General features: G+C 44.4%; 1 protein-coding gene across 3 annotated transcripts in view; it reads left to right on the top strand.

Annotated features, from left to right (window-relative positions):
- The window catches only part of LRP11 (LDL receptor related protein 11), a 31,411-nt gene extending 5,117 nt beyond the window's left edge, over nt 1-26,294 (top strand). The window contains exons 2-7 of one of the 3 annotated variants that reach the window (XM_084775832.1): nt 1,821-1,978; nt 4,337-4,478; nt 12,426-12,551; nt 14,809-15,018; nt 19,114-19,209; nt 24,499-26,294. In XM_084775832.1, the coding sequence (XP_084631958.1) occupies nt 1,821-1,978; nt 4,337-4,478; nt 12,426-12,551; nt 14,809-15,018; nt 19,114-19,209; nt 24,499-24,653 (887 nt within the window). In that variant the 3' untranslated portion in view covers nt 24,654-26,294. The remainder of the gene's footprint in view (nt 1-1,820; nt 1,979-4,336; nt 4,479-12,425; nt 12,552-14,808; nt 15,019-19,113; nt 19,210-24,498) is intronic. The other 2 variants (XM_084775833.1, XM_084775834.1) reach the window with 2 other exon arrangements.
- The last annotated feature ends 60 nt before the right edge of the window (nt 26,295-26,354 follow it).

Below are 26,354 nucleotides of genomic sequence, written 5' to 3'. Positions count from 1 at the left end.
TCATTTCATTGCTACTTTGTTGTTTGGTTGGTTGGTTTGGGAGGTGTTGTTGTTGTTGTTGTTGTTGTTGTTGTTGTTGTTGTTGTTGTTTGTCTGTCCTAGACTTGCTATGTAGACCACGCTGGCCTCAAACTCACAGCAATCCACCTGCCTCTGCCTCCGGAGTGCTGGGATTACCACACCTGGGCCTCATTGCTACTTTGTAACTATTGTTTTCCCATTGCTATGAATCATAATATAAACGTTTTCCTAGGTATAGGGTTGCCAAAGAGGTTGCAACCCACAGGTTGAGAACCACTGTTAGAGAATATTTTTAAGGAGAATAATCTGTGCTAGAGAAACAGTATTAGCAAAAACTTGTTTATTGTGGCAAACAATCATAGCAATCAAGTTGGTGAAAAATAAAGGACCAGTTTTAGGGGTTAAGAAATAAAAATGGGCTGGGCACAGTGGTGCACACCTGTAATCCCAGTGCTCGGGGAGGCAGTAGGAGGCGGATCTCTGTGAGTTTGAGGCCAGCATGGTCTACAGAGGGAATCCAGGACAGGTAGGGCTACACAGAGAGACCCTGTCCCCCCCAAAAATAAATAAATAAATAAATAAATAAATAAATAAATAAATAAATAATTGATTCACCGGACTAAACAGGAAACTAACTAACTAACTAACTAACTAATTAACTAACTAACTAACTAATGCTATCTTTCCTCCATGTACCTACCTCTCTTCCCTTCTCTGGCCCATTCAGAGAGTGCCCCTGCAGTGCCCTTTAACTTCTGAGCCAGTCTGTAGCCTTTGCACCACTTGGCACAGATTCAGAAGTCCCTGGTCCTCTCTGGAAGGTTCCATTCACAGCTTTGTGTTTGGAATGAGGCCAGCTAATGTTCTCTAGGTTAAATCCCACCTTGAATCGCTCACTCTCGATTATTGTTCCGAGTCTTATTTCACCTCTCCTAGCCAGTGTGGTCAGTTTCCAAGAGAAATCAATGTTTCCATAGTATTTAACTTGTTCAATTACATTCTTTATAATGAAAATTCAACATGTATCTGGATCTGGCTAAGTGTTGTCCTTTGTTTGTTTGAGGACTGCCTCTGTGTAGATAAAGTTCTGGTTTGTTTCAAAATACATTTAACAGTGTAATTGGCCTGAACTGGAACCAGGAGGAAGTGTTATCTTAGAGGTCATCAGAGGTCAAGTTAGACTGTGAAAGTTTCCCTGGGCTCAGAAAAATCCATCTATGTCCTACTTAAACAAAAGTCAGTGACTTTTATTCCTTCAGGAGAGACAGAATTAATTTATTTCATAACAAGCAAGATATTTCAGTGTTTTCCTGACTTTTCCATGTAAAACCTTTGAAAGTTTTAAAAAATATTACTGGAGGCTGGAGAGATGGCTCAGCAGTTAAGAGCACTGGCTGCTCTTCCAGAGGACCCACATGGCAGTTCACAACTGTCTGTAACTCCAGTTCCAGAGGATCTGACACCCTCACATAGACACACGTGGTAGCAAAACACCAGTGCTCATAAAATAAAAACAAATCATTTAAAAAATTTTAATATATTGTTAGTTTTCTATAGCTACTACAAATGGCTGGCACACCATACTTGCTCTTCTGTGGGCATCACAGCTAAATTGCTATATCAGAATAAATTGTTGTTTTGGTTTTTAAACGGGACACAATGGAAGTTAACAGGAAGATAGATTTCAGTTGATTATTCTCTTTGATGAACTAATCTGAGGTTTTTTGATGGACAAGATGCTGCTCTTTGTAGGTTGGGGAATCAGGGGTCATGGCTCTTAGGTCACTTCTCTTTCACAGGTGAGGATGAGCCTCCACTTAGCAAGGCCGGGAAGGATGTGGTTTTGCATTTGCCCACAGACGGGGTGATTCTGGATGGCCGAGAAAGCACAGATGACCACGCCATCATCCTGTATGAGTGGACACTGCAGCAGGGTGACCCATCAGTGGACATGAAGGTGACTCGTGTCATTCTTGATAACAAAATCTGGTGTTTCCGGGAAGTGGTCTTCTGTAATGTCCTTTGCAATTAGTTCCTAAAATCATGGAAATATGCAGAATGTGCATAAAATGGACAAAGTCTAACATCGATTATCCTAAAAATGGCTGATTCTGTGAGCTCCCTTTGTGCTTAGTAAACAGTCTTCATTGTTTGCTCCAAAGCTTGCCAGAGTTCAACTTCTTCAGCTCAGAGAGAAAGCCTTACACTGTGTTTGAATAATTCTGATTCTTTTTTTAAGGAGTTTTCTTTTTTCTTAGTATAAAACAAGAGTTTGGATAGAAGTCAAGTGTGATGGCACATGCCTGTAATTCCAGTATTCAGGGGGGTGAGATAGGGAGATCGCAAGTTTCAGGTCACGAGTTCCCGGCTACCCTTACTTAATAATTTTGCCCAGAAAGTGTGAATGAAAGAATAATAAAAAGGGAGCTAATAGTAGAATGAATTTTTTCTTTACTGGACCTGGAATCATTGTACACAGCAGTTAAACCTACTTATGGACACTGTGCTAAGAAGTGAGGTGGACAGCATAGGGCTGTCCTGACCTCTGCTCTCCTGCTCTCCAGCAGGCTCACCCAGGCACAGCTAGATGGGCTGTGGATGGACAGGAACCATTTGTACAGGGGGTTCCTATATATACCACCCATGGGACAGTTGGAGCCAGATAGGAACACTTCCAGACAAGATCTCAGACACTTCATCCAGGCCACTCCCCTTAGAGAAGAGGTTCTCAACCCCTTTCACAGGAGTCACCTAAGATCATTGGAAAACACAGATATTACTATACATAACAGTAGCAAGGGTTGGATTTCAGACATCTTGCATACCAGATATTTACATTATGATTTATAACAGTAGCAAAATTACAGTTATGAGGCCGGGCATGGTGGCGCACGCCTTTCATCCCAGCACTTGGGAGGCAGAGGCAGGTGGATCGCTGTGAGTTTGAGGCCAGCCTGCTCTACAAAGTGAGTCCAGGACAGCCAAGGCTGTACAGAAAAACCCTGCCTCGAAAAACCAAAAAAAAAAAAAAAAAAAAAAAAAAAAGAAAGAAAATAAAAATAAATAAAAAATTACAGTTATGAAGTAGCAACGAGAATGTGGGTTGGTGGTCACCAAAACATGAGGAACTGTATTAAAGGGTCGTAGCATTAGCAAGGTGGAACCACTGCTGTAGAGGGTGAGGTAATGAAAAACCAGTTTACACTGGCCTGGACCAAAACAAAAGCAACAATCAGCTGGTCCCACTGCACTGATCTCAGTGTGCTGTTTTTGCTTAGAGATAAGATAATGTTAGAATTGGACCTGCTCAGAATCATTCCAAGCCTGTTACTCAAGCAAGAGTTCTTCCTCAAGCACCCCGCTCATTGTTCTCTGACTGACTTTTCCAGAAGCAGAAACTCACTTTATACATCATGTCCCAGGTTGGTGGTTCTCAACCTTCCTAACATTGTGACCCTTTCACACAGTGCCTCATTTGTGGTGACCCTGAACCGTAAAATTGTTTTGATGCTACTTCATAACTGTAATTTTTCTACTGTTATGACTCATAATGTAAATATTGGATATGCAGTATATCTGATCTGTGACCCCCCCCCCAAGGAAGTCGGGACCCACAGGTCGAGAAGCACTGTCCTAGAGTATGTTTATCAACTCTATTGCTTATGCAAACAGTCTGTACCTCACTACATGCATCAACATTAAGTCTTCCCTTTGGAAAATGCTGAACAACACATCCTTTTATTCTGTATAAAACAAAAAACCCTTGTATTGCTTTCCAGACCCCCCCCCCCCTTCTAGCCTAATCTGTATTTTCTTAGCTATATATACTCTTCATGGACTCTGAAACCCCTGAGTGAATTCCTCATGCGTGCTGCGGTCCCTTCCGGCCACTGCTCTCTCTCGTGAGCTGAACAAATATTTGCCTCAGTGCCTACTGATGAAGCTAACCGCTTGAACTGTGTTAGTAACTGAGTCACACAATAGGTTCAGGCTGAGTCGTCTGTTAGCAAGGTCTCCTCCTACCACATGCCTCATCCGCCTTCTGTGTCTGTGTAAGTGACGGACTGAACCCGTGCGTGCCCTCCTTTCTGTTTCTCTTCCCCTACATCTCAACTTTTTGCTTCGGTTTGTACATCAGAAGAAATTTCTAACTTCGAGTGTCATCTATCGTTTATCATTATGTCTGTTTCAAAGTTATCTATGTAGCATCTCTCAGGAGAAAAGAGGGGCTAGCTGATGCTCATTGTGGAGAAGGGGGGCAGTACTCATGGTCATGTGTGCTGCTGGGCCCTGGGCTCACATGTTTGTACGGCAGGTGCCTCAGCCAGGAACCCTGAAGCTGTCCCACTTGAAGGAAGGCGCATACATCTTCCAGCTGACTGTGACTGACACAGTGGGTCAGAGAAGCTCGGACAATGTGTCTGTGACTGTGCTTCCTAGAATCTACTCCACCGGAGGTGAGAAGAAACTCCTTACATTGAGTGGCTCACAGCTAGCCACGGAGGGATGGCGTCAGTGGGATTTTGCGTCCTGGTGACACATTTCAGGGGCTCTCCCACCTTATTTCTCGTGCTTGAATTTTTTGCTAAAAATATACGAGCTCTATAGTTAGGACAATTGGGCCCTACGGCTAGAGTGTCGAAAGTGTTCTCAGAGCATAGACCGTGAGCTAATGGGGCCTGTGTGCCTTTCCTCTTTGGCCTGGCTTTCCTAGGAGAGGGTTTTGTGTAAAGAGAGGGTCTTTCTGATATGTGTGTGTGTGTTTGAAGCGTGCGCCTGAAGACAGCAGTTTAAACAGTCCAGCCAGTAGAAGCAGAGGGTCGAATGGTGGTTACTAAAAGCTGGGGTGACTATGTAGGAAACGCTTGTCAGAATTCCAGTTAAATAGATGAAGTACATTTTAGGGACCTCTACTTTATAGCATGGTGACCATGGCTGATAGTAGTGTGTCTTCCTAAATTGCCAGAAGACCAGGTTCAAATGTTTAAATGTTCTTACCACAAAAAAAAAAAATTAGTAAGGTGATAGATTTATTAACTGACTTGATCTTGTCAGTACTAAGCATATACATGCATATATACATGTATGTATATAATACATACATCAAAGTATACCATTATATACCATGTATCTATATACTATTATTATCCATCAATTAAAAATGAAATATGGGGTTCAGGGAGGAAAGGCATATGATGGGATAGAAGAGAAACTTGACTATATGTAGGCTCAGTTTTCTTAACCAATATAATTTATTACAACTTATTAACCAAGCATACATCACTTATAACCTGACTAACCAAAACAATAGTAAAAGAGGATTAAGGAACACAATAACAAAACTGTAAGGATATCAGTTCCGAGGAGCAATTCTCCTGGCATAATCAGCAGGATTTCTTCTGCTGGAACCTGGAGTAACCAGAACCCAGAACCTCAGCAGGACCCATAGCCCCGAAGCCTTCCCGAGAGCAGTTCTCTCTAGGAGCATCTTGATGTGGAGAAATGAACAGCCAAAACTATCCAAAGTCTCAAAAAAATCCCGCCCCTAGCTGTGGGCTCATTTATATATCTCCTCCCAGAGTCTGGTCACAGGATCTTTTCAGCTGGCAACAATCAAGCTCCTGCTTGAGGTGGTTGGTCTTCTAGTGGATTAACCTCACCTGTTCTCTCACAAGACCGTTCCGAGCCTAAAAAACAGGTTTATCTCTCCTTCAACTATATCAATAGTTCATGTATTAAATCATAAAGAAAAATATGTAGGTTTAATGAGTACCTTAGACTAAAATATGCAAGGTACGAGAGTCAGTTGAAAAGCCCTACTCAAAAGTTTCACAGAAGTGGATGTGGTGGTGCACACCTTTGATCCAACACTCAGGAATCAGAGGCGGGCAGATCTCTGTGAGTTCAAGGCCAGGCTGGTTAACAGGGCAAGTTCCAGACCAGCCAGGGGTATACAGAGACAGCCTGTCTCAAAAGAACAGACAACAAAATAAAGACATCAGTGTGGTGCTATTCCTGCATGATCACTTACTGGTTCAGTTAGAGAGTGTGCTATGAAGTCATGTGAAATACCATGTATAAGCAGTGGAAAACAGATATGGAGACATAGACTGGTGTTTCTTTTTGGTTGTTTGGTTTTTTTTGTTTGTTTGTTTTGTTTTCAAGACAGGGTTTCTCTGTGTAGGCTTGACTGTCCTGAACTCACTTCATAGACCAGACTCGCCTTAAACTCACAGAGATCGGCCTGCCTCTGTCTCTCTGAGTGCTGGTATAATGCCCAAGTCCTGAAACCCCCCAAAGACCACTAGGAATCAGCCGGATGCAAATCACACAGGGTCTTGTTTATTTCAAGCTCAGAGCCTAGACCATCATCCCCCTTGTGAGAAGCCCCTAGTGCTAGGGGAACAAGATTTTTAAAGGAAAAACTGTAGGTAGGAGTGGGGGGATACAGGAAAGTTGCCTTTTGAACTGATTGGCTAGGGGACCAGGTCTAAGTGAGGTCACCAGGACCAGACCGCAGGAGGGAATTTTTCATTTGCTCTGGTCACTGTGATCTGTAGCTCTGATTGGTTGGCCCCAGGCACAAGCTCCTAGGAACAGTTCCTAGCTGTATGTTTGTGGCTCTCCCTGGAAACTCTGGGGCAGAATGGGGGGATGCAGTGTCAAGTTCTCAGGCCCTGAAGACAAAATGGCATTGGTTTGGTCTCTACAGTCTCTCCTTCTGACAGATTCACTGAAGACCCAATCATGGGTCTTCATGAAATTTATGTTTTTGAATCAGCCTGCTGTAGGGCCAGGTACTGTGTCTTCATGATTATTAGCTGAATGGTGCCCAACCACTGTTTGATATAAGGGGGGGGGGACACAAAGCATGACTGGCTTAAACATAACTAAGGTCCTATTTTTTAGTCAGTTGTCCCTCATGCCATTCTGTAACTTCTTCCTGCTGACATTAGGGGCGCTGTTGTCATTATCAGGGCCTAGAAAGGCTGAAAAGCTAGTCAAAGGCTAATGAAGGCTAATGGAGCACTTATGTTTAGCTGATCCAGTTGAAGAGACATAGAGTAGTCATCTCTGCGGGACTGGTTTACATCAGCTTCCAGCAGATCCAGATCCCAGCAGCTCTGGATGGAGTCTGTTAGCCAGGTGAAAATCTGTTGAGACAAATACAAACTAGGGGCAGAAGTTAAAATCGTGTCTATATAAGACAGCTGAAGTAAGCTCATATTTTTGAAACCCAGTACAAATTGGACAGACTTATTTTTTATTAGCAGTAGGTCTAATTGTCCTCTCGCTGTCAAGCTATCGTTAGCTTAACCATCAATGTAATCAGAGACCTGAGAAGGATAAATTGTAACCTAAATGAATTTATGCATCAATTAAAATGACAGAGATGACTAGTTAAGTCATATCCCAGGAAATAGACAGTGTCCCAGTTGTCACCTGTGGCAGCATGGCATGATGGGCAGAGACAGTCTTGCATCAGGCACAGAGGACAAGAGGCTGTTTCTGTGGAAGAAGAACACGGAAGATACTGACCTCACCTTGCATTCAGCAACGTGAGACAATGACTCTCCGGGTGTCCAGTTTGTCCACAGGCTGATCCATAGTTGAGGGTTAGATGTTGGGAGCAGTTTTGCTCCATGGCCAGAAACCACAATCCAGGGGTTCTGTCCAAGTCTTCTGAGGCCTTGGGAACTACTGTTATGATCTGGAAATCTCTGTTCTTATAATAAATTTACATATGTTAAATGCCATATTCAACAGATCTCTAACAAGCTTGAGGGCCAGCATATTTGAGCTGAATCCATGTCTGTCTTTAGCTATCTGTTGTAAACTATATCTTATATAAAAATTTGAACAACGAAAAACTATCTATCCCACCTAGGGAATGGGGCATTATTTTTTGGAGTTGTTTTATTAACCATCAGGCAACTGATTTATTGATATAGCTGACCATAAACTGTATCAGTTGTTACTATAACTTTAAATATATTTTCGAACTAATATTAAAGTAAAACTTTTAATCATAGATATAGTAAACAAAACCCAAATTTTAATAGTAGTCTGTTAAGCTGAATCAACTTTTATAACAAGTAGAGATCTTACTAGGACCAAGAGGCTCTAAAATTGTTATTTAATATCACATGGCTATCTCAAGATGGTAGAGTAACAAGGCAGGCTATAGACCATGTGGTCTACATGATTATTATTTAAGTTAACATTTTTGCTATAGATGTCAAAGATCTTTAACCATATCTAATAACCAATCATTTATAGCCAAAATATACAGAACACAATAAATGTGTACTTTTAAATAAAACAAGTTGAATCAACTGTATTATGGCCATATACATCAATACATTTAAGATAAACAAAAACCTTTATTTAGCAGCTGTAATTTTAAGGGAAAAGTACCTTATCATCTGCTGAACCCAATGAATACAGGCAGGTGCTAGGGTTTTCCAGCAGTGTTCCAGATCAGACCAGTGTTCTATGCTTGGGGGGGGGGGCAGGCTTGCAACCAGACTGCAAGCTGGATCAAATAGCATCCATGTTCATGGCAGGGGTCCCCAGAGGGCCTTTTATGCTTAGAACAAGCTCCTCTCCCCAGGACTCAGCAGCAGCCAAGTGTTCTAGCAGGAAGTAGGAGGCACCGGGCTCAAGCTGCCACACTTTCAGCAGGTAATGGAAAGCATTGGCCAAAATGGCACCTGAGACCTGGCCCATTTCTAGAACCAAGACAGTTACAAGCAAACAGAAACAGAAAGGGAGCACACAACAGAAATGTATGGCGAGAGAAAAGAACCAAAATTCAGAACAGCAGACTGTCCCAAGATCCAATGGGCTCCGTTATGTTCTGCCAGAAACCAAACTCACCAGACCTGGTCTGGATGTCTTATAAAAGATTTTTAGTCACAAGAGCCACACAAAGACAAAGAAAGCAAAGCACAAATCAGACTTCCTGGTGTGCACAGGTAGTGAGATGTTGGCATCTCACCGCACTGCAGGAGTGATCAGTTTGGTCTCCCAGAAAACTTGAGGTTGAACGAGGGCCATTTTGTTGAACAAAAAGTCATCATTTTTCCTTTTTCACTGTCCACTGACAAATTGTATGCTCTGGCTCTAACTTTCTTAAAGTGGACCAGAACTAAGTCCAGGGAGCTAGAAGTCATTCAAACATAGACCAGAGTATAAATACACATAGACACATTCAACTAGTTACCAAGAGAAAAACTGGGCCAGCTGCCAAGAGAAAAGTTGAGAATCATGCCCTCTCACAGAGCCAGGTTACTAAGCTGGCTGCCAAGTGGAAACAGGTTAGAAGCTGGCTACCAAGGGAAAAGCTGAGAAACACGCCCTCTCATGAAGCCAGGTTACCAACCTGGCTACCAAGTGGAGGCAGATTACCAAGCTAGCTACCAAGAGAAGAAGCTGAGAGGCAGCCAAGAGAGCCGGTCCTCTCATGAGCTGGGTTAGCAACCTCCAGATGGAGACTCTCATCTCCACCGCTGGGGACTGGAACGTCTTCCAAGCCCCCCATATCTATGACCCTCTAGCTCGTCTGCTTGGCCACCTCTGGCTGTTCAGATACTGAGTCACCTGAGGACACCTGAGAACGAAAGTAACATGTAACAAGCAACAAGGAATGCAAACAGAACAAAACAATGACAGGACAAGAGCACTTATAGCTGGCCTTGGGCCTGGGGGTCCTGGAGGTCTGGGGGTTCCCGCCCAATGCACCAAATCTAATACCCAAGTTGTAAAACCCCCCAAAGACTACCAGGAATCAGCCAGATTGCAAATAGCACAGGGTCTTGTTTATTTCAAGCTCAGAGCCTGCACCGTCAGCCCCCTCCTGAGGAGGGGAACAAGGTTTTTAAGGGAAAAACTGTAGAGGTTGTCTCAAGCCATTTCCAAGCCTTGCTGTTCCGTGATAGGTTAGTGGGGTACAGGAAAGTTGTCCTTTCAACTTATTGGCTAGGGAATCAGAGCTAAGCAATGGAACCAGGGACAGACCGCAAGAGGGAATTTTTCATTTGTTCTGGTCACTGTGACCTGCAGCTCTGATTGGTTGGCCCCGAGTACAAACTCCTAGGAAAGGTTATTTCATGTATGTTTGTGGCTCTCCCTGGAAACTCCAAGGGGGTGAGGGTGGGGGAGGCATGTCAAGTTCTCAGGCCCTGAACACAAAATAGCATTGGTTTGGTCTCTACACTGGGATTAAAGGCATGCACCACTATGCCCAGCTCATAGACGGGTGTTTCTGTGTCCTTTAATGCACACACACACACACACACACACACACACACACACACACACACTAACGAGGCTCAGCTTTTGAGTACATTGGCATTTCTAATGCCTTCTGAATGCTTGGGAGAACCATCTTTTCTGATAGCAGGCTGGAGAGCCCCTCAATATGAGCTAGAACAGTGGTTTAAAATAGAGACAAACCCTGCGGGACTATGAACATATTTTTAGGGCAGAAAAAAAGACACTCAAAACTTTTATTTTTATTCATTATCAGTCTCCTGAAAATTTTCAGTGTATTTAATAAGGGGTATGATGTCTTTTATTCTGTGTGTGTGCATGTGTCTTCTTACCATGTGTGTGTTTGCACACACACGCACACACACGTGTGTGAAGGTCAGAGGACAAGGAATTGTTTCTCTCTTTCCATCATGTAGCTTCCTGGAATTGAGCCTGGAATTCAGACTTGGAGACAAGCACCTTCACCCACTGGGCCATCTTGGATACAGTGTCTCAGAACATGAACACACACACACACATATATTATTTATGAGTAAATTTAAGATGTGTATCTATTAATACACTTTAAAAGTTTGGAGATAACTGTTCCAGAAACAGCTAAAGTATGAATGCAGATCGGCCTCCAATACTACAGGGAAGTAAGGGGAGTCCAGGATTTTCCATCACAGGTGTAAGATTGCTTGGCGATCTGCATTTCCATTTGCTCCCCCTGGTGGCTGTCGCCGACTCTGCAGGCCTAGGTTTCCGTCCAGGGGGCCGACCTGCTCTAAGGGGCTGCATTATTTCGCTTCTTTACTTCCTTTCTCCAATTTCTTTCTTCCAATTGCCTTGCACTCAGATACACTCACTTCCTTAGCCTTTTAGTTGATAGCTTTTCAATGAAATAAGTGTTTGACTCCATTTGTGCATATCAACTATGCTTAGCTTTTCCTGTTAGTGGAACATCTTATGTTTTGCTACTCATGTTCCTGAAAGAGCAATCTAGTCTATCCTGTCACTATCAAACTGTAGGACACCTGAAGACCTGCTTCTAGACCTTTCATATCTATCACATAAAAGTGACCTCTTTTTTGTATTTATTTATTTATTTTCAATTAAATTTATTTATTAATTTGTATGTGCATTGGTGTTTTGGCTGCCTGTATGCCTGTATGCAGGTGTTGGATCCCTTAGAACTAAAGTTACCTACAGTTGTGATCTGCCATGTGGGTTCCGGTCCTCTGGAAGAGCAGCCAGTACTCTTAACCACTGAGCCATCTGCCCAGCCCCCAGCTGATTCATACTTAACAACGTTGGCTTAATCAAGAGTAGAGAAAAATTGCCTCTCATGAAAATATCTGTAGCTCCTACAGACTGGACTGCAGGCTAAAAGCTCCTGACAGCTCCAGGAGGGAAAATTGCCATTATTTCCCATATTTCCCAGTGGCTACAGATCATCCTCTATGGCAGTCTGGTCATTTGCACATGGAGTCAACAGCAGAAAGGCAATCTCAGTTTTGTTTTGTTTTTTTAAAGGACCTACTTGGAAAAAAAGAATTTGCTGCACAATGGTGGTATACACTTTTAATTCCAGCACTCAGGAAGCAGAGGCAGGTGGATCTCTGTGAGTTCGAGGCCAGTCTGGACTATAGAGCTAGTTCCAGGACAGCCAAGGCTACATAGAGAAATCCAGCCTCGAAAAACCAAAAAGGACAAAAAAGGAAAGAAACAATGAAAAAGTAAAAAAAAAAATAGTTCAAGACACAGAATATATAAAAGGGCGTTGCTACTCCTGAAGCACGCTCATCAAAGGGCTGGGATATCATCAGGTGACCCACCTGAAAAAGGCACCATGATGCATGGATGGATGCATGGATGGATGGGTGCATGCATGCATGCAAAATGAGTAACGGGGAACGTAACCAGGGCAACAAAGACTTGGATCTCGACTTTCAGGCAGAGCTCTGAGGCAGCCCTGAGAGTTCAGTGAGGGGAGGGGAGGGGAGCCCTCTAACCTGCTGCTCCAGTTCTGTTGTGTCCTCATTATCACTGTCACTTTACCCTGCTTTGTGCTCCCTCTCCCCAGTCATCCTGACAGGGGATGTTAACTTGCCCTATGTCCCTGTGACCTGAGCCTTGTTCACACACAGGATGTTCCAGTGTTTGCTCGCGCTACCATTTCTTCTGTGACAATGGCTGCTGCATTGACATCACCTTGGCTTGTGATGGAGTGAGGCAGTGTCCAGATGGGTCTGATGAAGACTTCTGTCAGAACTGTGAGTCAGTTGCACGGTCTTATCAGACAGGGATCTCAAAGGGGTGGCAGAAGCTTCTCAGTGTTTCTGGGATAAAATGGAAGCCCTGAGTTCTTCCACTACTCATTTCAAAAGTAACTTTTGGTGGAAAAAAATATATGCTTGAGAACTCACAGAGGCTAACTCTGAGTTGCAGACAACAAATTTTTGGCCATCATGTATGATTTTTTTTTCAATTTTTCTTTTTTAGATTTATTTATTTATTTATTTATTTATTTATTTATTTATTCATTGTGCCTGCATGCCAGAAGAGGGCACTGGATCTCAGTATAGATGGTCATGAGCCACCATGTGGTTGCTGGGAATTGAACTCAGGACCTTTGGAAGAGCAACCAATGCTCTTAACTTCTGAGCCATTCCTCCAGCCCATTTTTTTTTCAATTTTTCAAAGACTATTTTTTTTTATCTTATGTGCCCTAGGCATGAAACAGCTTTGGCCATCAAGGCAGGCATCAAGCTAGGATGAACAAAGGACTGCCATCTGCTCTGCCCCTGGCTGATATACGAACACCACCACCACCAAGGTGTCTCTTTGCCCATTGCCTGGGGTCAAAGACTATTTTTGTCTTTAAAATACAGCATTTCACAAGGCAGCCAGCCAGAGAACAACCCTTTTGCTCCTCAGATGCTATCCACTTTTTTTTTTTTTTTTTGAGGCAGAGTCTCTCACTGGCCTAGAACCTGGAACTTATTAGGTAGACTAAGCAGTAGGCTTCTGGGATCCTTCTCTCTCTGCCTCCTTAGAACCGGGATCCCTGCCACACACACCACCACACCGCCACACATCGTTACACACTGCTACACACCACCACACACCGTTACACACTGCCACACCATGGATGCTGTAAAACTTGAACCTTGGCCTTCGTTTTCTTTTCTGAACTATGGTATATGTAAAAATAGAGCATACACCTTTTAGAAACTGAAGGAGGGCAAGATGACTCAATGAATAAAGGCCCTTACTTGCTAAAGCCTGATGGTCTGAGTTCAGTCCCCAGATACACGTGATAGGAAGAAAGAATCAGCTCTCGGAAGTTGTCCTTTGATCTCTACTATGTAGTGTAATACACTTTTTTAAAACCTGAAGTAAAAACAAAACAAAAACTGAAGTACATGAACATTTTTACCTTGATAATTGTGTGTGTGTGTGTGTGTGTGTGTGTGTGTGTGTGTGTGTGTGTGGTAGGGGTGTGAAATAAGTCTTGCCATGTGGCCAGGTTGACCTCACACTCACAATCCTCTAATCTTAGCCTTCCAAGCTCTGGGAGTATAGGCATAAGTGTCTATCACACTTGGCAGTGCTTTTATAATTTTTAACGACTGTTTATGACACATTGGGGTATGGCTAACTTAGACCTATAAATCAGTTTTGTAAAGTCATATACTTAAAAGTGCACCATAAGAAAGAAGAGCTGGACCCAGGCCAAGTGATGTATGCCTTTAGTCCCAGTACTCAGGAGGAAGACGCAGATGGATCTGTGAGTTCAAGGCCAGCCTGGTCTATAGAGTGAGTTTCAGCACAGCCAGGGCCACATAGAGAAACCTTGGAGAGATGGGGGGCAGGCTATAGAAAGTAACTCACTGGTGTAAAGAAGGGGGGAAAAGGTTTAGCCCCCGTTGCTGCCAAAGTAGAGAGATTAAAAAAAAAAAAAAAAGAAACAACATAAGGTTTAATTTGCCTTTGTCCATGTTAGGAAAGCTAGGAGGAAAGAACACATTGCACATTTGAAAACTAAGTGATAGGTTTTTATTGGGTTCTGCATGTCTCAGCATAGTAGGATATTAGTCCTAAATACCCATGACTAAAGTAACTGCAGATATACTGACTTTTAGTTAAAGTTCAGGAAAGAAAGCAAAGGCGGAAAGCAAAGGTGGAAGTTCTTCAGCATCCATATAAAAGGGCAAGAGCAGCGGTGTGTGGCAGGATCCCAGTTATGAGAAGGCAGAGGCAGGAGGATCCCAGAAGCCTACTGCTCAGCCAGCCTAGCCTATCTGGTAAGCTCCAGGTTCAAGGCCAGTGAGAGACTCTTCAAAAACAGAGGTGGATGACACCTGAGGAACAACAGGGCTGTCCTCTGGCTGCTATGAGCAATATGTGCACACATGCATTCACACAGAGAGAGAGAGAGAGAGAGAGAGAGAGAGAGAGAGAGAGAGAGAAAGGAGGGATAGAGGGAGGGAAAGAGAGAGAGAGGTAACTGAGCTACTTCTTCCACAGTGGGCCTTGACCGCAAGATGGTGACACACACAGTGGCTACTTCTGCCCAGCCAGGGACCACGGGACTAAGTGAAGGTGAAGGAGACCCCTGGTTGGAAAAATCCCAGAAAGCCACCACCCACAAACAAGCAGCCACCACATCCCACACAGAGAAGAGGATCCACTCCACCCAGAGGGCACCAGAGAGTCAGATCCTTGCTGTCAAGCCAGGTAAGGACATGACATGCGTTCAGCGCGGTAAGTCTCCATCTTCTGATGTTAATATGACCCCAGGTTGGATTATGACTCACATGCTGAGAGACCATCAGGCACATGTACTCCAAATATGGAATGCTGCAAACTGAAAGGAAGAGTTTGGCCAAACAAGGCAAAACAAAACAAAAACAAGACAAAAACCACCCCTGACATTTGTACTAATCAGTTTACAGTTAAAGGACTCTAGAACTGTAGAGATGTGCAAGAGGATGTGTCTCAAACTCAAACGCCAGCGCTAAAAAGAAATGAAGTGTTGATTTATGGAAAGGAATGCCTAGTGAAAACAGTCCTCCCGTGGTGTCCCCAAAAGCTCGCTTCCAAGACCGGTGAGAACCAAATCCCATCTATAAAAGTAGCAATGCAGAGCCAGCAAGACAGCTCAGCAGGTGCAGGCACTTAGGACCTGCACTGCAGAACCTAATGGCCTGAGCTCCAGCCCAAGGATGCATTTGGAGGAAGGAGAGAGCAGAGTCCTTCTTGCAGGTTGCCATCTGACCTCCACACAACAAGGGCCTTGGCACACATGCATGCCCCCTTCCCACATACATACAAAATAAATGATTTTTTAAATGATGGCATTATATTTGTATGTGACTGACACACATCCACCTATATTCTATAAACCACTCCAAATTACATATAATTCCTTATATATGTAAGTGCCAAATAAATAGTTCTTTTACTGTATTTTTTAGGGACTAATGACAAGAAAAATTTTTTCGGTGTGTTCAGTATAGGCATCATTTGTGTGTGTGTGTGTGTGTGTGTGTGTGTGCGCGCGCGCACTCACACTAGGGATTAAACTCAGGGCTTTACATGTGCAAAACAGCCGCTGACCCACTGGAATACACCCTCAGCCTCAGACACAGTTTTTTAAAGATTATATATAGGACACGTATAAATGTTTGGTTACATAGTGAATGTGCGCTCAGAAATTCCTGAGCCGCCGGCAGTTGGGAATACAGAGCTTTAGTGTGGCCTGTGTTTGCTCAGCACCTCATGGCACAATGGCCGGATTGTCATTGGATGTGGTTGCAGCTGCAGGGCCTGTTCTCTGTGTGGTCCAAGTCACTCATTATCAAGGCTGTCTTCTTGTATCCAGCCTAGCTGGAGGAAGAAAATCTGGTTTCCTGGCCTGCAGAGTGTTACAAGGGAGTGTTGTGTGCCCGTGCATGGGCTATAATTCTTGGGAACTTAAGAATTCTTGGGGAGCGGAGCAGGTCAGCCAAGCCCTTCAGGGAACTGGAGTAAAACATATACAAAAAAATTTTTTTTTCTGCATACAGGTGTGCTGTTCTGTTCTTCCTCTATTAAATATGCCAAAGCCTCAGGCCATAGCTAATCTTTGGGTAACTGTCATATCAAAGGTCTTTGTTTTCAGGACACTTACTTGTTTACTTGTTTATATACCACTGGGAGTCAAACTCAGGGCTTCCTACAGTGTAAACTACTCTACCAGCTTTAAGGACTTGATTATTTAAGATTCAAGTCTCTTCACTTACTTGTTACTCTTTTTTTTAATACTGGAGGGGAAAGTTTAATATAGTTACGAGGAAAAGCACAGCCAGAGGCAGGGACAAGAACATCTAGGACAGACTGAGCTGGGCCATGTGGGAAGAGAGGGGCAGCCAGTGCAGCAGCCAGGAGGCCAAAGGCACAGAAATGGTACTTGTTACTCTTCAAGCCTTGTTTTGGACTGGACCCAAGAAGCTCTCAGTGAGGACAGTCTATACCCTTGGCAATCTGTTCCTGGCGTTTTTTCCCTTTGGCTTCTTCATTCTCTTGGCCGTACATTTAGCAGCCTCCTCCGTGCTTGTCTTAGTGCAGCGTTTCTTCAGAGCAATACATCGCTGTCTGAATTGCAGGACATGTGGAATAACAGATGCTAAATCTTGGGTGCTTTGGTCCTGGGCTTCTTATCCTCTTTGTTTCAGGGATTTCTGACGACATATTGGTGACATCATCTTCTTTAGAAAATCGAAAACCATCAGGTTCTATTAGCTCTTTTGGGCACCAACCACTGAGCACAGTTGTATCTGCCAGTCCAGGAATATCACCCCCTCTGCCTTTTAAAACAATAACCAAAAATGTAAGTTGAGGACTCTCAGATGGAATCCACAATGCGTCCTCAAACACACTTGCATTTCCTCGATTCAGTTGTCCTTGGTCTACAAGGAAAATGCCCCTTACTCAACAGCAGGCGCACTGTATCATGGGTCAAGACATCTTGCTCCAATGGAGCCTCTTGTTTGTCATTCCCACCACTGATTTGGACCACATAATCTTTCACTCTTCACTCAGCATCCGCAGCTACTTCTATGGCCCTGCGCTTCTTATAGAGAGTACACCACTTGTGTTCACTATAAGCTTGGGTGAGTTCTGACCGCCAGTGGCGGGGGAGGAGACAGTCAGCTTCATCTTTGAAATAGCCAGCCTCCTAGGAGGTGCCACAGCAAAGAGTGTATGGACGTGTTTTGAAAGGCTTCTCTCTTCATGTTCTCATCCATCTCATGTCTTGTGTAGTGAAGGAACTGTTGGGAGTCCATTCAATCGCAGTTCTCAGGAGGTCTTTTGGATCCGTGGAAGTGTGATCTGTGCAACAGTTGTAAATGTTTGTGTCCTTCTAAGATGGTGCCAGGAGTCCAACAGAATGTCTAGTGTGAGGAGGTTCATTTATGACAAACTCCAAGAGCGCCTCCCCTAGTGGGGCACTCCAGACAGGACCCGCCCCTAGGAAGTGAGTTCCCATCAGATGGTGTTGCTGTTAAGGTGTCGCCAGAGTGTGATCCTGCTCCCACTTTCTTCCCTGGCTTTTAAGAATAAGAGAGCCCAGTTTCAGGCTCTTGCTATAAAGCGTCCCAGGCTTAAAGAATCACACGAGGCTCTCCTGCCACAAGGTCCCAGATTCTCCTCAAATCCCCCACCATGCCATCTGTCTCTGATACTGGAGACTAAAGTCTCCTTGGAACCTCCATTATTGCCCTTCTGTCTGTCTGTCTGTCTGTCTGTCTGTCTGTCTGTCTGTCTATCGGTCTGTCTGTCTATCCTGGGCATTAGTAACTCCTCTAAGAAACTCCTTAGTCTTCAGTAATCTAACCCAGTGTCCTCTTGAACTAGCCACCCTTCACCTAACCCTAACACAAATGAGGATAGTCAAGGTTATTTCCATCAGCTTTGTTTACTCCTTCAGAAAATGTCATTTAAATCAACCAGAGCATGTCTTTACATATCCTCCATTTGGGCGCAGGAAGAGATAGATTGTGATCTTAGAACACTACAGGAATATATTTCAATATTCATAAGCAGTTATTGGGGGTGGGGGAGCCTTGTGCATGCTCACATAGCTCTGGGGACCTCACTATGTCCCCCACCCCAACAGTGTTATTATCCTCCCTTCATCAGTAGAAAAAAAAAACCATACTAATCAATGTAAGGTTGTTTAAATTACTTCTAGACCATTCGGAGATCCTTTTCAAAGATTATTGGTACTCCAGCATGAAAATGCCTAACTTTCTGTGCAAACCCCTGAATTTTATATTTATTGTGTGCTACGTGGAAACCTTTTCCCAAAGTTTTTACTGTGGTTAAATGTGTAAGAAGAATAAACCACAAGATCAGATTCTGGTAATTTTGACCCAGTGCCCTAAGTGACCCTGACAAGTTTCCTTCTTCACATCAGGTAGGGTCTCAGCAGAGATCCATCTTCCTTTGCCTCCCTGAGTGCTGGGATTAAAGGCATGAGCCATCATGCCCAGCTGGCCCACGTTTATTTCAAAATAAATCCTGCCACTCCTTTCTCTTAGCCCATCGCTTAAAAAGTAAATTAGGGACTGGAGAGGTTAATTAGTGGTTAACTAGAGAACCCAAGTTTAATTCCCAGCACCCACATCAGGCGATTCACATCTAGCCTCTGTGGGCACCGACATAGATGTCATACACTCAGACAGATAGCCATCTACCTAAGTTAAAAAGTAAATGACGCTGTGATTTCATGCCCACTTCCTGAAGTTTTTAATGTCCCATTAACGTCTATCTGCTTACTTTCCACAGACAGTAACCCCTCAGGAGAGAACCGAGAAGAAGGGAGTTACACTTTCAAGTCCAAGAGTGATGAAGCCCGAGGGGACCACCCAGCCCCGGAAGCAGGTGAGTGTCAATCTTGGAAACACGACTGAGCAGTGAGGTGCACGGGGCCACCTGAGCCCCGCTGCATGTCAGGCGGAGCCATGAGCATTCATGTAGAAGCAGTACTCCGTGGACCAGACTGTCTTCTCATCTTCAAAGTCACAGTGCATCATGGTGCCCTTGACAGTAGCCCACTGTCTTTGGCTTTGTCATACCCTTCCAGGGATCACTTTGTGGGAAAAATTTGTGAGATAGGGTGTCAGTCATGAGCCCGGGGTCCATGTCTTCCCTTTGGGGCATCCAGGCATGGATGTGTACAGGTGCAGGACTTGAAGGAATGAAGCTTTGGCGGGGCGGGCAGGGATACTGGGTGTGGCAGTAAATATGTGAGGACAGGCACTGGTCTCTGATACAGCTGTAGTGTAGCAGCTGGCTTAGCTCACTGTGATACAGCAGCCCTTTATTGGGGTGGGGAATGAGGGCTATATAAGCCTTGGGGAGGTGGGGAGGGGTTTTCAGGTGAGTGAACATCATTGGCTGGGGCTGACATGCTGGGAATGCTTCATTTGCATGGAGAGGAACTACCTGTGAGTTGCAGAGCTACATACGCTGGGGTGTACAGGCACAGAACAAAGGAGGGAACGATCCTTACTCCCACCGGTCTCGAGATTTGAGATTTTCGTCCTAAGTATCAGTATTTACAAGCTCCAGGCTGGTCGTCCCAGTGGCACAGTCCCTGGGCCCCACAATAGAGGTTAAGAATATGAGCTGCTGGGCACTGTAACGTACACAAGTGTCCCTGCACTCAGGAGACAAAGGCAGATGGATCTCTGAGTTTTGAGGCCAGCCTGGGCTACAGGGTAAGTTCCAGGAGAGATCAGACACCACAGTTCAAATTCTGGCTCTTCCACTCAGCTCGACAACTACAGCCAGGTTCTTATCTCTGGATGCCAGTGACTTCAGTTGGGGAGGTGACGTAACTATTCGTGCTGCACAGGGTGGCTGTGGAGGGTGAATGCAACACTGTGATTAGCGTATATACTACACAGTTGGTTTGTAAATGGGGGCCATTAAGGCTGAGTTATTTGTGAGGAAGAAGACCGAGGAAGACATTGTGCTCTTAATGACAGAACACAACAGGAGTGGCGGCAGATAGGCCGTTGACATGTGCAATGACAGCTCCATCATTTGGGGTGTTTTTAACTGGAAGGGAAACACACTGACAGTCCCTTAGAAAGGCTTTCGTCCTGAATCCTGCACACTAAACCAGCAATTCCTAAATTACCAATCTAAACACGGACAAAGCTGCCTTTTCACCCCAGAATATTCTTTGTGGTATTTGAACAACATGGCTCATCTCCTTTCATAGCTGGACAATACCAAAATGCAATGTTTAAACAGCAGACGTCAGGCGCCTGTCTGGTCCCCCTGCAGCCGGCTGGCTGGCCTATTGAATTTGGCTTGTCTCACGATGTTAGACTAAGTCTCCCGGTCATCTGTCAGCAGTGGCCACATGTCTCTGGAGATCAGCTCTAACTCACTGCTGCTCTTTCCAGATGTTCAGATGCTCCGAATGTCATTCCCATTGTTACAAGCTATTTCCTCAGCTTTTGTGTGGTGGCATTTGCCTGTAATATGAGCACGCTGAGGGAGAGACAGGAGGATCCCAGGGGCTCATGGCCAGCTATTACAGCTACATGAGTTCCAGGTGCAGTGAGAGACCTTGTCTCAAAAGTAAAATGGAGAGCAATTGAAGAAGACACCACCCAGCATCAACCATGCACACACACGAGACACACACACACATACACACACACAGACACACACACATACACACACACACACACAGAGTTTCAGTATTCTGACAAGTACTACATTACAGATGTGTGTATGTGGGGGTGAGATGGGGAGCAGCACCTTAAACAGGAATTAGCAACCTCATATGTGATTTGGAAAATAAGAAATTTTCATGAATGTCACATCTGTCTTGTCTCCCTAGGTGGACCTGAGCCACAAGGTTAGGATTGAGATCGAGATGTCCACTCAAACTTTGCTCCCCACCTTTAGCCTAAACACTGGTTTTCATCTTTGATCAAGCCAGAGGACCTGGCTAACAGACCCTCCCTGGCCAGGCAGAACTCAGGGCTCCTTAGGGAGGAGAACAAAGTCTCCTTGTCTTGGTCCTGATACTAGCAGGCTGCTTAACCCTTTGAACACTCTTTCTTCAGGGTGCACAGGGATGCAAGGAGAAGCAGTGGTTCTGGATGCTTCTGACTGCCCGGCTGTGGGGGGTGCATTTGTAGCAGGCTTCCTTGCCCTAAAATGTGATACCCGTAGACACTAAATGAACTTCACATCCTTTCCTGATGCTCACACACAGAGCTGTCCTTGGTATTCTGATACCCTCTATTAGCCCTTTAACGTGAAGTCAGCTCCAGGTCACATCAAAGATGTCAAGCTATACCGGGACCAGTCTTAAGTGCCTAAAGTTAAGGCTGTCTTGGGAGAACTACCTCAGCTACCTACACTCAGTCTGTTTGCCCCACCCTCCCTTCCTTTCCTCCAGCTCTGGCAAAAGGTGTTCCCTCTCTCCATGGCCACCCGGCCTGAATCTTGATATAGCCATTTCCTCGCCTGGGTTTGGCATCATCTGGTAATCCCCCTCTCTCGATTGGTTCATATAGTCTGTGGCTGCAAGTAATCAGGTCTCTTTCTGCGCACAAAAAAAAAAAAAAAAAGAAAATAGTCCCGTCTCCTGTAAATAAATTTCCATGTGCTACTCCAGCAGACTTCTCCGGCTTCACCCTGAGCCCTTCAGAGCATCTTTTTCACTGGAACCACTCTCTGTGAAGTCTGTTTCTGTTGCCTTTCTGTCTCTCTGTCCTGACCCTTGCCCTTTGGAGCCTGCTCCTGTAGCTTCTCCCTATCTGTTGATCTCACTTTCACTGCAGCAGCTACTAGTGCTGTGCTAACAGCCCCTAGGTATCTGGACCAGACGATCCAAGAGCCTCAGGGAACATTGCACCTGGAGCCCTAGAGCAGTGATTCTTGACCTGTCGGTCCTGACCTTTTTTGGCATTGAACAGAAGGGTTACCTAAGGCCATCAGAAATATGGAAGACTGTTCCCCCATCCATCTCCAGGCGGGTCTGCTTACATACAGATACCCAGGACTGTATTAAAGGGTCTCAGCATTAAGAGGGTTGAGAACCACTGCCCTAGAGGCATGTTAATCAGAAAACGCTCCAAAGTATTTACATATATTCAAGAACAAACATACGTAACAAACTTATCTTCCTCCCCCCCCCAAACTGAGCTCCCACATAAGATCAAAATCACTCTAGCAAAAATCTTACCAGCCAGACACTTCTTCCCACCTTTAGATTTTAAACTCAACTCTTATTATTGTGACAATATTTCATTGCAGTCTTTCTGGTAAATGCCTGCTAAACAGTTTAAGTTGCTCGATTATGTCCTGACATTCATCTTAGAGCAATCAGCACCACAGGGACTAGACCACAGGCTTGTTCTGAATGTGTGGGGGAATCTTCCACTGCATATGACACAGTGTTAGATGCCCCAGTTTCCGTCATTTGTAAAATGGATACCATGCACCAGCCCATGTGCTTGTGAGCATGCAGTTATTTCAGCTATAAAGCTGGCTGTTAGTATTAGTTTATCCTTGAAGCTGGGTATTTTTGTGAGCAAATAAAAAAAATTGCTTATCTTTGATTAGCAGCACTTAGGCCAGTGACTGACACATGGATAGCTATCAGTCAACACATAATAAATAAAATAAAATGTTTCAGAGTCAAGCTACACATGCAGATGCTGGCTCCTCTACTTTGCCCTGTTGTAAGAAGGTACAACTAAATAAAAATAGCCTCTCTATCCCATCAAACCTGGCCCTCCTCCAGTGTAGGTGACTAAGGATAGAGGCTGCTGGGCTTGGCAGGAAGCAGACCTGCGTGGCCCTTCCAGACTACAGCCAGCTCCAAAGGAAAACCAGTGGCCAAAGTTACACCAGCATTCCCCGCCCCCAGACAGGGTTTCCCTGTGTAGCCCTGGCTGTCCTGGACTCACTTTGTACACCAGGCTGCCCTCAAACTCACAGAGATCTGCCTGCCTTTGCCTCCCCGAGTGCTGGGATTACAGGTGCGCACCACCATGCGCAGCTTAGCATATTTTTCAATGTTAGTATTAAACTAAAATATCACTCCCTCCCCCCATTTATCTCTCTTCACTTCCCCCACATCCTTTCCCCCACAAAATTCATGGCTTCTTTTTATTACACACACACACACACACACACACACACACACACACACACACACACACATACAGAGAGCCTGCCCAGTCTGTTTAGAGTTGCCTGTATGCATGCGGTTTTAGGGCTGGCCGTGAATACCAGCATATTTGAAGTTAGTTTTCAATAAATGGTCTATTGGAGGACAGTAGCATCCTTGGATTTAAAAACAATGAATCAAAATAATACTTTTATGTATTTGTGTGTTTTGCCTGTATGTATGTCTATGCACATGAGTGCCTGGTGCCTGTGGAGGCCAGAAGGGGGCGTCAGATCCCCTGGAACTAGAGCTACAGATAGTTGGGAGCTGCCGTGTGGGTGCTGGGAATTGAACCCGGGTCCTCTGGAAGAGCAATATGTGCTCTTAACCACTGAGCCATCTTCAAAAGCCCTGGAAATAAATCCTAAACCACCAGAACCGGAAACCAGGGGTTAGACCACAGCCAATGAGATGATCCTGTTTGAATTCACCAAGGACCTGCGTGACTGACAATGAGGACATTTCTCATGGTAACAGTCTCTAGCGTAGTTGGAGATAAGTGCCATCTCACTGCAGGGTTTTTACTCCTGATGCCAGGCAAATTCTGGAGGAAACTGGTAGAGAATTTAGTTTTTAAGAGGTCTGGGTTTGAGGCTATAATACATAAGCACACAGGGAAATTAACCATCCTGCACATTTACGGAGAAGCAGCAGTAAGAGTAGCACCAACTGGAGTTGTTCAGATGAGGTAAAATAATGCATGCCCATGCCCGGGTGGTGGTGGCATATGCCTCTAATCCCAGCACTAGGGAGGCAGAGGCAGGTGGATGTCTGTGAGTTTGGGGACAGCCTGGTCTACAAAGTGAGTTCCAAAGCTACATAAAGAAACCCTGTGTTGAAAAACCAAAAACCAAAACAGACCTTAAAACTAAAACAATGCATGCCAAGTGCTCATCATAGAATAGCCAGTAGCAGCCATTGTTGCCAAGCACTGACCAGCACTTTTTTTTCCAAACCTTGCATAGGTGCAGTGTTACCCCTGGCATTGGGTCTGGTCATCACCGCTTTGTTACTTCTCATGGTGACATGCCGACTCCGACTGGTGAAGCAGAAACTTAAGAAAGCCCGTCCCATTACATCCGAGGAATCCGACTACCTCATCAATGGGATGTATCTGTAATAAAGCTATTTAAACAGCTGGGGGCGAGGATGGGCATCTCTTACAACTTGTTCTTTGGGTTCTATCATCATTAAGATCTTTTGCTTTAAATTGTGCTAGAAGATGCTGCAATCTCAAGCCTTGAATGATCATGAAATCATTTTCCTGGGAGGTAAAATGTCTTCAAAGGTAGAGAGGAATTCATGAGATTGAGTTTGTAGTTTGCTGGGACATAAAGTCAGTATGCCATGGTGACAGATGGCAGTCCTGCCTTTCATGTGTGGACTGCCATCCGCTGGTCCGCAGCAGCCTCCCCTTGTCTTCTGGCCCTCTTCTCCAGAGTTCCCATGAGCTCCATCTTCTTGTCCTCTGCCAAATCTCTCTGAAAAGGGATTTTAAGTGAACTTACACTTAGTGAGCTGTTACCGATGGCTGGTCTGTTATGAGCACTCTGAAGAGGTTGGCAAAGTCCCACAGGAGAGGAATATGGGTCTCCACCCCACCCCATGCTTCTGACATCAAACTGCAGTGGTAGCTGCCACATGTGGCTGACCATGGAAGGGACCTTCAGGTTAAGAGCAACTCTAGGCGGTAACGGAATGAGATCAAAGTGGCAGCAGAGGACCTGGAGGCAAAGGCAAATAGAAGCGTAGCCTAGGGCTAAGTGAGGACAATCTGCTCAGTGCTGTCTCACAATGTGGAGCAGTGACTGCTATGTACCGGTTTTCAACATGAGCCTTTCTGATGAAAAAGTGCGACTTATCAATCAAAACATTGATGCCTGGGTACGGTGTTTGTACAAATGTCCCCATGTTCAAGTATCACAGGCTGTTCAATGGAATGAGCCAGATGCTTCCCTTCGTGTATTTTGCAGGGCTGGAGGTGAGACCCAAGAGCCTGTTTGTGCTAGGCGAGAGCTCTACCATGGAGCTACACCTCTGTCCTTACTGTCTTTCGTGTTATTAAAATGTTAAAGTGTACAATCAGCTCATGTCAGGATGTATGTACAGAGCAGAAAACACTTTTGCACAAATTCACCCTTTAGAAATCCAGCATCCAGCTTAGCATCTTTCTTTTAAGTCTGTGGGGAGTAAAGGCAGATTTTTCCATCATCACTCAAGTTGTACACTAGAGGTTACTCTGAGGGGATTGCAGTGTGGTGCCCATTTATAATCACGATATCCCAATTGTATTTACCGTAAGTGGCAAACATTACAAAACACTGAAAAACACTGTAGTCTCTTTAGTTTAGGCTGAATGTAAAGTAGGTGGTCCCTTTAACAAGGGGCTTGACTTTGGTGAGGGAATATAACCTATCAAAATGTATTAATAAATGGGTAGTTCTAGAAAATCAATGTGTGCTTTTGTCTCTTGAGAGCCTAACTCTAGCCTTTTGCTGACTGTTTAGAGCTGCCAGTGATGTAAATGTCACACAGCAGTCTGAAAGATGAACTGCATGAGTGAACTTACACTCTGTGGTGTTTATGGATGAGGTCACCTACAGCCATATCCAATATAATAGAGACTGATAAGGCATGTTTCTTTCTGCACATCTTTTATATACAAAGAAGTTAACTACAATCTAGTATTGCTATTGTTTTAAAGTACTTGAGAAAATATGTCTTGTATGTACTATTCCTTTAATAAACTATTTTATTCTTATGCCTTAAAAAAATCCTTTCTTATAAATTGTAGGTTACTAACTTTGCCCAAAATGCTACA

The sequence above is a fragment of the Acomys minous genome (assembly GCF_964271855.1).
Source record: "Acomys minous genome assembly, chromosome: 3".
Classification (NCBI taxonomy): Eukaryota; Metazoa; Chordata; class Mammalia; order Rodentia; family Muridae; genus Acomys; species Acomys minous.
The sequence above is the reverse complement of the archived record's forward strand: the minus strand, read 5'-3'. Positions and strand labels throughout refer to the sequence as shown.